The sequence below is a fragment of the Patiria miniata genome, unplaced genomic scaffold (genome assembly GCF_015706575.1).
Source record: "Patiria miniata isolate m_02_andy unplaced genomic scaffold, ASM1570657v1 HiC_scaffold_10, whole genome shotgun sequence".
Lineage (NCBI taxonomy): Eukaryota > Metazoa > Echinodermata > Asteroidea > Valvatida > Asterinidae > Patiria > Patiria miniata.
The window spans coordinates 21,218,052-21,231,581 of NW_024037048.1; the positions used below are offsets into that span (position 1 = coordinate 21,218,052).

Genomic DNA, 13,530 nt, shown 5'->3' on the forward strand with positions numbered 1-13,530 from the left:
TTTTGATGTTTTTCAAACTGCTGACCACCGAGCTTGCAAGGGTCATCTGGTGGCGGGTTCGAATCCCACTTTGCCGACTTACCATTCTGGTTCCAACGACATCAGGTCGATCCTAACCGACCCCATCGGATCGTCGGAGGCGAAGCCCCGATCTCGATCCAGAACGAAGATATCCAAGGGCTTGTTGATGTCGTCGATTGGAAGCGTGAATTTCTCGTCCCATTTTGGATTGAGATTCTTGTAGATGATGGTGCTCTTGTACGCTGTCTTGCCTGCGATACGAAACTTGACATAAGGATCGCTCGTACCTACATGTATCACATGAAAGAAAAATGAAGGATCATTTGCTTTTAGTGCATTTATCACAAAATCTGAAGACGTTTCATGTCAACTCTGATCATTAACCCTAACCTTCCCCAATCCTCCAAAATGCTCTTTGCAATAGCCTGCCCATTTGACTGATCAGAGAGTTCCCACACAATTTTGTTCAACATTACAGCTCTGGAGTGTTTTTGTAACGGCCCAGTGGTCTTTGAATCCTGCAAACTATACCCAATAATTGTGGCAGACAGTTTATGTGGCATCTTTTTGTTGGCGTGACTGTGAGCTGGATGGGAACTTCCAGTGAAATCGGATAAACGTTTTCGGCTTGAAAAAAAAATTAGGTTTAACTGGATTTTGAAATCTCCGATTTCTCCCCCAGCTAGACTAATTTTGATACAAATTTACAAGTTGCTGTCCCCTTTACAAAAAAACCCATTAGTTCCAGATGACACGACTTTTAACATCAATGTAGCCAACAAAACATTTGCATAAAAACCCCCTTTGAGTTGAATTTCAATAACCGAAAAATATTCAACCTGCAAAACATTTCACCCACTTTTCTAGTTCAAAGCAGCTGTTTTATTGTGTATTTTTTTTTTTTTTTGCAAGCCGGTGTCCAGACACTAAATTGGATTTATTCTGTGCCCCGAAATTAATTACTGTTCTCCTGTGTTTAATCAATGTTTGCCATTGCACCAATATTAGATATGCAAGTAGAACAACTGTACAAGCTGATGAGGCTACATAAAGGCCCTCCAGGGGAATAGAAATTAAACCATCAATCATGAACTCAATCGGGATTTGCCATGATAGTGTACAGTGTACAAAAATGCGAAGGTATAAATAATCATTTTTTTGATTAGCTGTTTTTTTTTAATGAAATATCTATTTAAAAAATGCATGCCTTTGGGAAATGAAAAAAAAAAGTAGAAACTGTTGTTTTTTTGAAACTCCAAAGAAAATTTGAATCCTGTTTAGTTATGGAATAATTACTTATTGACATCACGTAACATCGACATGTTGCATGCATTTGGGAAATGAAAAAAAAAAGTAAAAACCTTTTTTTTTTAGAAACTCCAAAAAAATTTGAATCCTGTTTAGTTATGGAATAATTACTTATTGACATCACGTAACATCAACATGGTGTCAATGTTACGTCCAAATGTTATATATATATATGTACTATTTTTTTAATTTCTGTAAACATTACCCAAATTCAATGTATGTACTTCTTACTATACATGCAACACACTGAGGAAAAGCTTTATTATTATCGTTTCGGTTTGAGAAGTTAGATATCGTTTCGGTTTTGCGGTAACACCATGTGGTAATAACTACTGCTTAGAAGATATTAGTTCTGAAAAGAACTTGTCCTGCTTATTATCAACTTTGCTAAGTAGTTGTTTTTTTTGTTCTGATAAGAACAGTCCTGCTGTAAGTTCTAAACGAACTTGTCTTTGGTCTCAACGTTTCGACTAGCCTGCTCTAGTCATCGTCAGGAGTCATCGTCAGAACCCTGCAAAGCCTCAAATCTTATATAAGCTTTATTATGTTAGTCAGGTATCAAATGGAGCAGAAATGATAACTTGGTTGTAGAAGTAACATTGACACCGTTACGTCAACCTTAAGTTATTGTTTCTGATATATATTTTAACCTTGACTACAGTATATCAAAACAAAAGCTTTTCTTAGTGCATTAGGTGTCAAGTTAAAAATATGCTATGTCAGTTTGGGTATTATTTTACATAATGGGTAAAGAAATGGCAAAATTAGAATATTTGGATGTACATGTACTTGTACACTGTAACATTTACACGGTGTCAATGTTACGTCTGAATTCACACGTTTGCTCATATTTTGGTAAAAGCTACTTTCAAATGATTTCAGCTTTTCTTAAGTATTGAAACACCCTAAGACTAAAATTATGTTAAACAGTTGTTTAATTTATACATCAATTGATCAATACTTTTGATAATATAACCAAATATTTGGATGTAACACACGCTGTGTCCCAACCAGGTGAAATGACCCATACATGTACAAATGTAGGAACCAGTCTTTTAAAGAGGTTGTGGAATGCTCAAAGACATTTCCGTCATTTTTCGGGTATATGTAGCCTAAGGTGTGATGAAATAAAAACGACTATTGTTTCTGTCATGAAATGAGTACAAAAGGTACTTTTGAGAGCTGTTTTTCAAGTCCTGTCATGCCTGTTTCGACCCGAACGTGCAATTTGTGTAAAAGTCATCGTTGCGGGCAGCAAACAAAAAACAGTAAATTGTGACGTAATAAACAGAACTCCCGATGCAGAGTAGCATAAACGAGTCCTGTTTATTACGTCACGATTTACTGTGTTTTGTTTGCTGCCCGCAACGACGACTTTTACACAAATTGCACGTTCGGGTCGAAACAGGACCTGAAAAATACAATGTACATGTAGCTCTCAAAAGTACCCTTTGTACTCATTTCATGACAGAAACAATAGTCGTTTTTATTTCATCACACCTTAGGCTACATATACCCGAAAAATGACGGAAATGTCTCCGAGCATTCCACAACCTCTTTAATACAGAACAAATCTGTTTATTGAGCGAAGGTGACCCAAAATAATATGTTCGGGGAATATAATCTAATTTGTGAAGAGCCCCAATACTTACCGCTTCTGTCTCGAATGGCAAGATCGACTCCCTCCTTGAGATGAACCTCCAACTGGAAGAAGTTATACTGTTGAGCTAGCGTCTGCCACGATTGAGCGACTTCCCCCACCGGTAAGACCGTCACGGGGAGGTCGTTGCCGAGACGTTCCATCTCCGGCATGATCCCGTTAACCGAGCTGTTACTGTTGGTGTTCAGCGTCGAGTCCGGCCCACCGGGGCTAGGTATGTACCCTTCATCGACGCTGTTTGGACTCTGCACCGACTCGTCTGACGTCGCCGATTCTCGGGTTGGGTTGGCCGACTCTTGGGACTCCTGCGATTTCTTGATTTCTAGCAGCCTCTGCCGTATGACTGTCGGCTGTTTGAGCAAGGAAGAACGGAAACAATAATAATTGTATTATTGATGATGACTTCCTCGAAAACGTATTTCCTGAAATATGACACATGTAGTATCAATGAAAGTAGCAAATCAGTATTAGTGTTTGCAAAGACATGTGGTATGCCGCAGTGTTACATGAATTCAGTTTCAGAGTAAACACCTCAAATTTTCTTTTACTTTCAGAGATTATTACATTTCTCCAAAAATGTCTGAGAGATTGATTGAGAGATTGATTGAGAGATTGATTAGGAGATTGATTAGGAGATTGAGAGATTTCTAAATCCCCTTCACTCAAAAATACCCACCGGTAACAAGCAAAAACAAATTCTCAAGCATTTTATTTAAATTCTGAATCATGTCTAAAAAAAAAAAAACTTCAACTGCCAAATGTTTTTGTAAACATGAACATGTTGAATTGCGACATGTCTACATTTGTACAAATGTACTTTAATGTAAATTACAGTACATTCAAATGCATACAATAAGGCATGTATTGCACACATCATTCAACTGTGATATATTTATAAATTAAATGTGTATACATGTACGGTACATGTACAATGTGAAATTGTACAATCCAATTTTCATTTTGAATCGATAAGTTAGAATTTTCTGCAGTGAGCCAAAAGCAGTCCAGGGCTCCGTGTGCCAACAAAAGAGGGCGCGTTTTTATCACTTTTGAGAGTTCCATGGACGGAACAGTCACAGCATGTGCGTACTGTACTAACTGGTCGCGTGCGAAAAACGCCCGACTTCCTGAATGTACATAGGGATGCCAAAGCTATTGGCCACAGCGTCTTCGCGTGAGCACCAGGGGTCGTCGGCACGTGAATACCGGTACGTTCGAATTTATCTTGTGATGTTCTCCCAGATTAATCCCAGCCCGCATAATTTTGGATTATTCAAAGTACGCAGTGGATGGACTGGGAACCAGTCTGGGTCTCCCCTAACTGTCCTCTGCTGGCTGTTGAAGGAGTATTTGTGCACGCTGAGCCCTTACATGTACATGTACCTCATGGATGCATACCTGCAAATAAACTCCCATAGACACTAGTGCTAAATGCCCATACTTCAAAATTCTTTTAAAAATACTCAAAACTCTCACAGGTATTCAAGCTGCACAGAAAAATGATAATCAACATGTCATCTTTCGTTTTCTTTTCAATTTTTGGTGGGTTGACCGTTGACTTTTCGAGATATTTTCACCCAAAGAAGACGACCCCTATTTTCCCCAAAGCGGAAAAGTAGCCATCTTGAAAAACGATCCCTCCACAACATGGCAAAATTAGCGCCACTTTCGAGCCCAATAGCATCCAAAATGCTCAGAATTGGAAGCCCCAAGTCTGGGCCAGAGGTTCATTACCATATCTCTTCAATTCCCCAATTTTACGGCGCTCAGAACTCTCTAATATAGAATATTTTGAGGGTATAACTTTTATTCATGAGCTTGGCGGATCGATTTACCGGTGTGCACCCTCATATACTTACAATGTCAGTACCGGACAGCTATTTGTTGGTTAAACTCTATCCCAACATTTCCAAATTATACTCGATCATACAATGCAATCTATACATGTAGCTCTAGTACAGTACCAGCACAAAAGAACAAAGTTAGCAAATAGAAATAGAAGTTTCTGAGGTGTCAGTTTTTTCACAGCACACTGCCAGATGTACCATGAAGGAATAGACCATGCAATGCATGTTCCAGATAACACTGACTTACCCTGCCCTGAAGCAAAACAAACACCGCTCTAATTGACACAGCGCACACCTCTAAATTCCAGGCCGTGTGAAAGATCCAACGGTCCCAATTATTTTTGCCCATCGGGTGTAAGAAACGCAAAGGTGTAAAAAGCACAGCTCATTATCGATGCACCACGTGAAAAGAACTCAATGGAATGTGACAATAACTGACCAGAAACAATCGGAGGACGGTAAAACCCAACTACAATATTCATTAAATGTGAGCTGCATGATCAGTTACACCTCTATGTTCCGACACCCCTATGTTCCGACTGCACATATTTCTAACCCTAACCCTAACCCTAACCCTAACCGGGAGTAACACAATCTAGGTTGTCGGAACATAGGGTGTCGGAACATAGAGCAGTCACCGCATGATCGTATGCACATTAATTAAAAAACGGTTTGTCAAAAAAAACCAAAAAATTAAAATATGCTTTAAAGTTAGAATTGAGAATTTACTTGAAAATGAAATTTATCAATCATCATTTTAATACGAAAAAATGTATCAAATGTAAGCTTACGTACAGAAAAACAGTGTTTGTAAACAAAACAAAACCAAAATTGGTTTCAAGGTAGATTTGAGAATCAGTTGAGATTCGAATTTAACATCCATCATTCATTAAATGCTAGCTAAATTGCAGAAAAACAATTTGTCATCAAAAAAAAAATCAAAATTGATTTCAAGGAAGATTTGCGAATCACTTGCGATTGAAATTTCATTGTTCATAAAATGCTAGCCAAATTACAGAAAAAGAATTTGTCCAAAAAAATTCAAAATTTATTGCAAGGAAGATTTGCGAGCAGTTGAGATTTAAATTTAACATCCATCGTTCATAAAATGCTGGGTAAATTACAGAAAAACAATTTGTCACAAAAAAAAATCAAAAATTGATTTCAAGGAAGATTTGCGAATCACTTGAGATTCAAATAGAACACCCAACATTCATAAAATGCTAGCTTAATTACAGAAAAACAAATGGTACATTACATGTAAAACAAAAGATCGAAAATGATTTAAAAGTAGATTTTAGAATCACTTGAGATTCAAATTACACATCCATTGTTCACAAAATGCAAAAACCTTTATGTATGTAAATTACAGAGAAACAATTTGGCCAAAAAAAAAAAAAAATTGATTTCAAAGGAAGATTTGCGAGCACTCGAGATTGAAATTAAACATCCATCGTTCATAAAATGCTAAATTACAGAAAAACAATTATCACAAAAACCAAAATTGCTTTCAAGGTGGGTTTGAGATTTCCTTGAGATTAAAGATTGATCATTTTAAAATATATCTTGCATAGAAGGAACGGTAGAATTAATATCGCAATAATACTGCGTAAATCAACGTACCGGTTTTGTTGAAGACGCCGGCCGAATACAAAATGTGAGTTATCATTCCTCCATGGTACACTGCAGTGTACGGCACGTACAATGTAGCGTGCTAAACGGTGAATCACAGCGGTGTGCAGCTTCCACACAAGAGCCAATTTGAAGAGTGTGTGTATTTATGAAGGCACTCGTAGCATGTACAATGACCATTCACAAGTTAAGGGTGGGATATGGGACAGGCTTTCAACACTAGAGGGCAGTATTTCACTTTCACTGAAGCCACGGTTGCAACTGTCATTATATTGATTCAAGTCGTGCTAGTGGTTCCAAAGGGCAGTTTGCTTATATTCAGAAAATAGTTTTGAAAACGTCAATAATTCAATTTTTGATATCACTGGAATAACCGTATATTTTACGCGTAGCATCTACGGGTATATGTTCTGTTCTGAGTTTGCAAGCAATCTTTGTGTATATTTTATTTTTATATTTAAAAAAAAAATATATTTCTAGCCATATAATAGCCTTCATGTACTTAGACTAATAACAAAATGGTCTCTCAAAGTTGCTGAAACTAAAGGATTTCTAAAAAATTGCCTCATGATTTTTTAAAACGTCTAAATCTCAGATCCTCAAAATCTGTAAAAATTAATTTCAGGAATTGTCACTTCTTCTGTTAAAAAAGGCAAAATTGGGCTGGAGCAGTTGTAAACAAGAAATTGATAGCAAGGCTCATAATCATATGCAACGCACATTTTTGTGGAAATTACATTAAAAATGAAAATATACCTCGTATTTTTTTTTAATTTACTTCAAAACCTTTTTATTTCATACAGGGTATATAAGTCTACACTATTGATTTTTAATTTTTTTTTTACTACATGACAGTTATATGAAAATGTGATGATGTGTGCGTGTTATTTAAAGGGAAAATACAACATTTGCAAACATCAAAAAATAAAACTACCAAATCATTTTGAAATACCTTGCTGGACTGTTAGTGAATGACAGTGTAAAGCATCCTGTAAAATCATGGCACATGGTATACTGTCATTTTCAAGAAAAGTGGTATTTTTGTATCAATTTCCAACGCTGATCGGCCGATCAGCGTTGGAAAAAAACTGGCTTTTTTCAAATACTGGCCCCAGTTGACCATCGCACTTGTTTGCAATCGATTACACACCTATATGAACGGGTACAAGCCAGCTAGACTGGTTCCCTGACCTTACAATTCCCCAATATATGTAAACTGCTCTGTTTCTTCTTAAATGGAGTCAGGGAACCAGACTACAGGAAAATGATTGTTTTTCTTGGTTTTTATAGCATTTTCGAACCCAAAACCTCAAAAAAGTCAGTGTAACTATATTTGCTATATATTTCCAACCCCCCAATTCCATCCATTTCTGAAAATTACAGCAAAAGCAAATGATGTATATTCCCTTTAAATACAATTTCACAGCGTATGATTTAATGGCAATTCAGCATATGTGTACACACCTGTTTATGTGAATAATTATCATGTGTTTGTATATGAATGTACCGTAGTTAGTCAAGTGTAGCAAACTATTCGTGCATGTACAAATGTACATGTAGGTACGTGTAGTACACGTACATACAATGTACATGTACATGTAATGTATGTACCATACAAACTACATATGAACACATCTGCTGAATGCATACATTGTACATGTACATGTGCAATTGTGCACGAAAATATGTAGGCCATTCTTTCTTTTAAAAAACCACTTGCACAATGTACTACATTAATTTACAATTTTAATTTTTATGATGAAATCAAGAAAACTTAAGAGTGCTGGGACGGTTTGGGGCAGTATAAAGGAGTACATTATGGCAGGGCAGTTTGGGGCGGTACACCATATTGTCGGTCGCACCACGAACCGGCGTATCTCAATTTTTTGCCAAATTGAGGTTTTTGTCATTAACGTTATTATTTCATCAAAGTGCTCATTCTCAGAATGTTTTATTCCGATCGGAGTTCTAATTAACTAAGAAAGTTAATTAGACTGTGCGGCCTATCTCTAAAATAAAAAATGCTGCACCACGAAGTGGCGTATCATACACGAAGTGGCGTATCGCGATACTCCGCTTTACACGCTAATTCCCATAGTGCTATGACGTCACCAAGCAGCGTCGATACGAAAAGTGTGAAGTTAGCGTTTTGCGAACCGATGTACATGTATCTCCGTATCTGGCACACGGCCACTATTACGCGCGTTGTATGACATGTACATGTACGATAAACATGATAAAAATCTGTTTCACGAAGTGACGAGTATCTTGGGAACTGAATTTCTCAAAAACTAAGCAACTATTAGATGCACACGGATTGCATACAATAAAGTTTAATCTATAATTTACAAGCAAAAATGAAACAGTTTGAAATCTTACACGGAGTATATGAAATGAGCCTACAATGACCAACTTTAAATCGGTTTATCTCAAAACTAAAAAAAAGTGCAACTGACGATACATTTTGTATACTCATGGATTAACAACAAATTCATAAATACCTCAGACAGTTTAGCTATTCCTATTGGTCGAGAGCCCGTCACGTGGCCGGTCACGTGGCCTTTAATTTAACGGATGATAAAGACATGGCTAGCTGGTCTTAAACACTTTTCCAGTGTCACATAAAATGTGGACTCCTAAAAATCCAGTGCCTCTTACCATTTCATTGGTTGAACGTTCACAATCCATCACGTAGGCGTGCGCAACACTAGCGAGTCAGAATTTATAGTTCTAAATTCAAAACGCAACGCCCCAGGTGCGTTCTGCGCGACATCGCGCAGAACATGCTAGTCGCGCGCGTCAATCTCCATAAAAGGGTTGTTTACATCTTACTCGCCAGCTGAACACTCCATTATTTTGCTAGAGGGATGTTTCAAAAAGCATGAAGTGAACTTGTTGAACAAAACCAGGATTATTTGAACGAACTATTTGATTTTTTTTACCGAAAAGGTATTTATGAATGGGAATAAATGTGTGCTCGGTCAGTATTTATCACTCTGTTTAAGACCGCTTAAAGTCTGGGTGCTGATAATTACCCTCGCCTCCGGCTCGGGTAATTATCAGCACCCAGACTCTAAGCGGTCTTAAACAGATCTGATAAAAACCTCCGGAGCACACATTTATTCCCTTATTAATTTATTTTCTCAATTCTTTAAAACCCGAACCCTCAAGTAGTTCCCCAGGACTACCCTGTCATCCAACAGAGTCTGACGGTTCGACATATGAGTTTCCTACTCAATCCAACACAGTCCCACACAACCCAACTTGCCAAGGCCAAGTTCGGGCAAGGACCATTAGTCGACTAGTGGTTGATTTGTGACGTACCTTACGCCTGCGCACTGGTAGCAACGTGCGAACGTCTCTCGTCAAACGCTGGTCAAAATGTCGTCGCAAAACTTCTGGATCCTGGCTCTCTGCTAGCGTTATGAATGCGCGCGGCTATTGGTTACCAGCGAAGCAACCAACCCCAGTAGGCTGGTTCCAAATAGTCGACTAGCGTAGTCAACCACCGTTGACTTGACAGAGTTCGGGCAAACGTTAGTTAACCATTGGTCAACTATATAGTCCTTGCGCGAACTTGGCCCTTGTTGCTGGGTATCTGAAAATATATAATGACTGGCATGCTCAATCCAACAGAATCCAACTGTGCCTTATTTTTTTCTGTTTGTTGCTGGATCCAACAGAGTCCTACTTCATGTACTTGGCGTTATTTACTAGTACCCAACAGAATCCGACTCTGAATGTTTTCAGTTGCCTGCTGAATCCAACAGATTCCAACAGGAATACCACGTCCAACAGGACTCAGCGGGTATGTTAAATAGTTGGATCCTGTTGGATTGAGCAGCGTTGGGTTTTACAGTCACATTTCTTCACACTGCTGTACAAAGCTGTACACAAACCAAATGGCTTCAAACAAAAGTCCAATTAGCAAGCCAACTAGTTAACGACAGGGAAGTTCAATGCGTTGCCATGGTAATAGAGTGCATCGGTCTGACAGTACTCTGAAAAAGGTCTTGAAACCGTGGCAAAGTACGGGGAATATTACCAGATACAATATACAGCTAAAAGAAGCAGGAGTACGCAATAAGCTTGAATTCTGGGGAATAATTTTAAACAGGAATAGGGGCCTATTATTCTAAAAGCATAATCTTGTACATGTTCATGTACATGTACGGATACAGAAAAAGCATCTTTAACACTATCCGCCCTGAATCCTTCAAAATCCTCTTTGCCAAAGTGGAGGAATTTGGAGGATTGAGGTTACATGGCAAAAGTGCGTCAATGATTTTGTATGATGCACTTTGTCAAGGTCTTGGGCCGGACCTTGTGTTGTTTTTGCTCAGCCATGCATAAATACATATACCAGTAGGCCTGGATTATGCTTGAAATCCTCCGTACTGCTCCAGGATATCACTGGCCAAGCCTCAACATATTGACAGTCACTGCCGCAGGATTTTGCAGGATTCAGGCAGTGGTCATGCAGGCACCCCTCCACGGACCATTTTCAAGAAATAATGGAGGAATTTGCAGGATTGAGGCTATATGCTTTTCTTCCATGAGGCCAATTGGAGGATTGTGCAGGATTGAGGCTACATCCTAGCACAAAGGCCTAGGGAGTTAGAAAAAAAAGATGTCGGTGTGCACTGTACTAAGAATGGTTTAAACTGCCACAGACCCCAGTGATAAAATGTACGGTATGCCCACCTCTGAAAATCAGGAAAAATACTCACAACTCTCCAAGGTGTTCAAGACACGCCAAATTAAAGCTTCTTTCATCACCTTTCATTTTCTGTTCAGTTTTTTTGGGTTGACGAATGACTTTTAGGAAGAAATTCCATCCAAAGATGATCACCCCTAATAGTAGTCCTGAAAGCCATCCCCATTTTGAAAAATGATGCCTGCACTCCATTGCAAAATACATACAGCTGTACATACTGTAGAGCAATTTAAGGGCCCAAGTTCATCCAAATTTCACAGAAATGTACAAGCTGGCAGTCCTGTGTCTTCCACCCTTCTGTTTTTTTTTACAAAACCTCAAGTTCACAGCCCTACAAACGCTCTAATACCGGTACCTGAGAATTTGAGAGCATGCAAATCGTGATTTGGCTGGCGTACAATGTAGGCAATATCAGGTCTAGAGCCTGCACCCATCCCGGACCATACTCAGTACATATACCAATGAACAATCATCGTGGCCCCCTTGACGAAAGCATCGTGCCAGCTAATGTTCAGTAGCAGCTTTGAAAATTGTCAAAAGTCTAAGCAAGCTACCGGTGTATGTACATTGTGTGTACGTGTACATGTAGTCCGAAAGTGCAGAAAATTATTCAATTGATTCAGAATGCCTATTCAATGGAATTTTTTTTCATGCATTTGGTCTACACAATGCATGGGCTGGATTTAGCTATACTCATTGGTATTACAGGGTAATCCTATACAATAGCACTACCCGACTAACAGTCACTAAAGTCAGTCAGATACCTATTACACAAAGGAAGCTAGGCTAGCACTCTGATTCCAGAAAATGCACACGGTATCCAAACTGTTAACATGTTTAATATGAACAAGACCAATTTAACAAAGCATACCAGTACCAACCAACGTTCGTCTATTGGTCGACTAGCCCACGCATCGGCAGTGCAATTCACTTACCAGAAAGCTCAGCCCCAGTAGAAAGTCTACCAAAGTCATCTTCTGTCACAACTCCAACTACAATCACCAAAATATTTTTATCATGTCCACATTGTTTGAAAATAAAACAAATGACAGCAGAGTTAGCGATTCACACTTCGTCCAATCAATCCCGTATCAAGCTAGACTAGACTCGTGCATGATGTCACGTGCGGACTACCAGTAAAAACAAAAGCAACTCAACGGAACATTAATTTCACCAGGGGCGTCCAGAGAAAAACCAGCTTCAACAGCGATTTTATTACCAGTCAGAGTAAAATGCTGGAACAAAAATATTACAACTACACATCTGTTAGCTCCATCAGGTTGATATTTGCATTATATTTGCATACTGGGCAAACGTCAAAGTTACTGGTTGAAACACGATTTGCATGTATACGCAGTACACAATTTGTGTTTGCTGTATTTACGTTGAGTAAAGAATCATTATATTGAGTAGATATGATCTGAAGGTTCATCTTTTGGAAATGCCACGTTTTGTTCAACTACCGTACAATACTAATTATGTACGCATGCTAACGTAGGCCAATTAGGAAATGTGTGTATAATATTATACAATGCATTTTCTGTGATAGACAAAGTTTGTACATTTTAAACAGTGTGTATAATGTACAAGCAACATGTACATGTCCTATGCTTCGGTTTGTGAATGATTTGCCATAGAAAGGACCAGATGTTTGTTGCATAATCAAACTTAAAGGGAATGTACATCATTGGCTTTTGCTGAAATGAACTATTTTCAGAAATGAACTATTTGAGGGGTTACTATAATACATGTATATCAAATATTGTTACACTGACATTTTTGAATTTTTGTGTTCGAAAATGCTGGAAAAACTAAGAAAAACAAAAATGTTCAAGTAGTCTGACTCCCTGACTCCACTAAGGATAAAATGGATCAGTTTATAGATGCCGGAAAATTGTAAGGTGAGGGAACCAGTGTAGCTGGCCTGCACCCGTTCATGAACATGTAACATATAGCAAACAAAATTTTGACTGAAAAAATGGTAAATTTGGAGCAGTAGTTGAAAAATAGTTAGGTTTTTCCAACGCTGGTCGGCCGACCACCGTTGGAAATGTATACAAAAATACCATTTTCTTGAAAACGACTTCACACCAGGTGCCATAATTTTACAAGATGCTTGAGACTGTCATTTACCAACATCCTTAGAGTAAGGTATTTCGTAAAAACTTGATAGTTTTATTTTTCGATGTTTGCAAATGTTTTATATTCCCTTTAAAGGAAATATATACATTTGTACCCCTGGTAAAACGTTTACTTTTGCTGTAATTTTAAGAAATGGATGGATTTGGGGGATTTATATTTCTAGCAAATATTGTGACACTGACTTTGCTTGCAGGTTTTTTTTC

The 13,530-nt window shown here is 38.2% G+C and overlaps 1 protein-coding gene across 5 annotated transcripts in view; it reads right to left on the minus strand.

Annotated features, from left to right (window-relative positions):
- The window catches only part of LOC119739821 (multiple C2 and transmembrane domain-containing protein 1-like), a 94,296-nt gene that overhangs the window by 53,509 nt on the left and 27,257 nt on the right, over positions 1-13,530 (minus strand). For 4 of the 5 annotated variants that reach the window (XM_038214927.1, XM_038214910.1, XM_038214919.1 and 1 more), the window contains exons 3-4: positions 2,982-3,339; positions 83-308 (exon numbers count right to left, since the gene is read on the minus strand). In XM_038214927.1, coding sequence (XP_038070855.1) covers positions 83-308; positions 2,982-3,339 — 584 coding nt within the window. Of the gene's footprint in view, positions 1-82; positions 309-2,981; positions 3,340-12,120; positions 12,289-13,530 lie in introns of those variants that run through there. The other variant, XM_038214946.1, reaches the window with a different exon arrangement.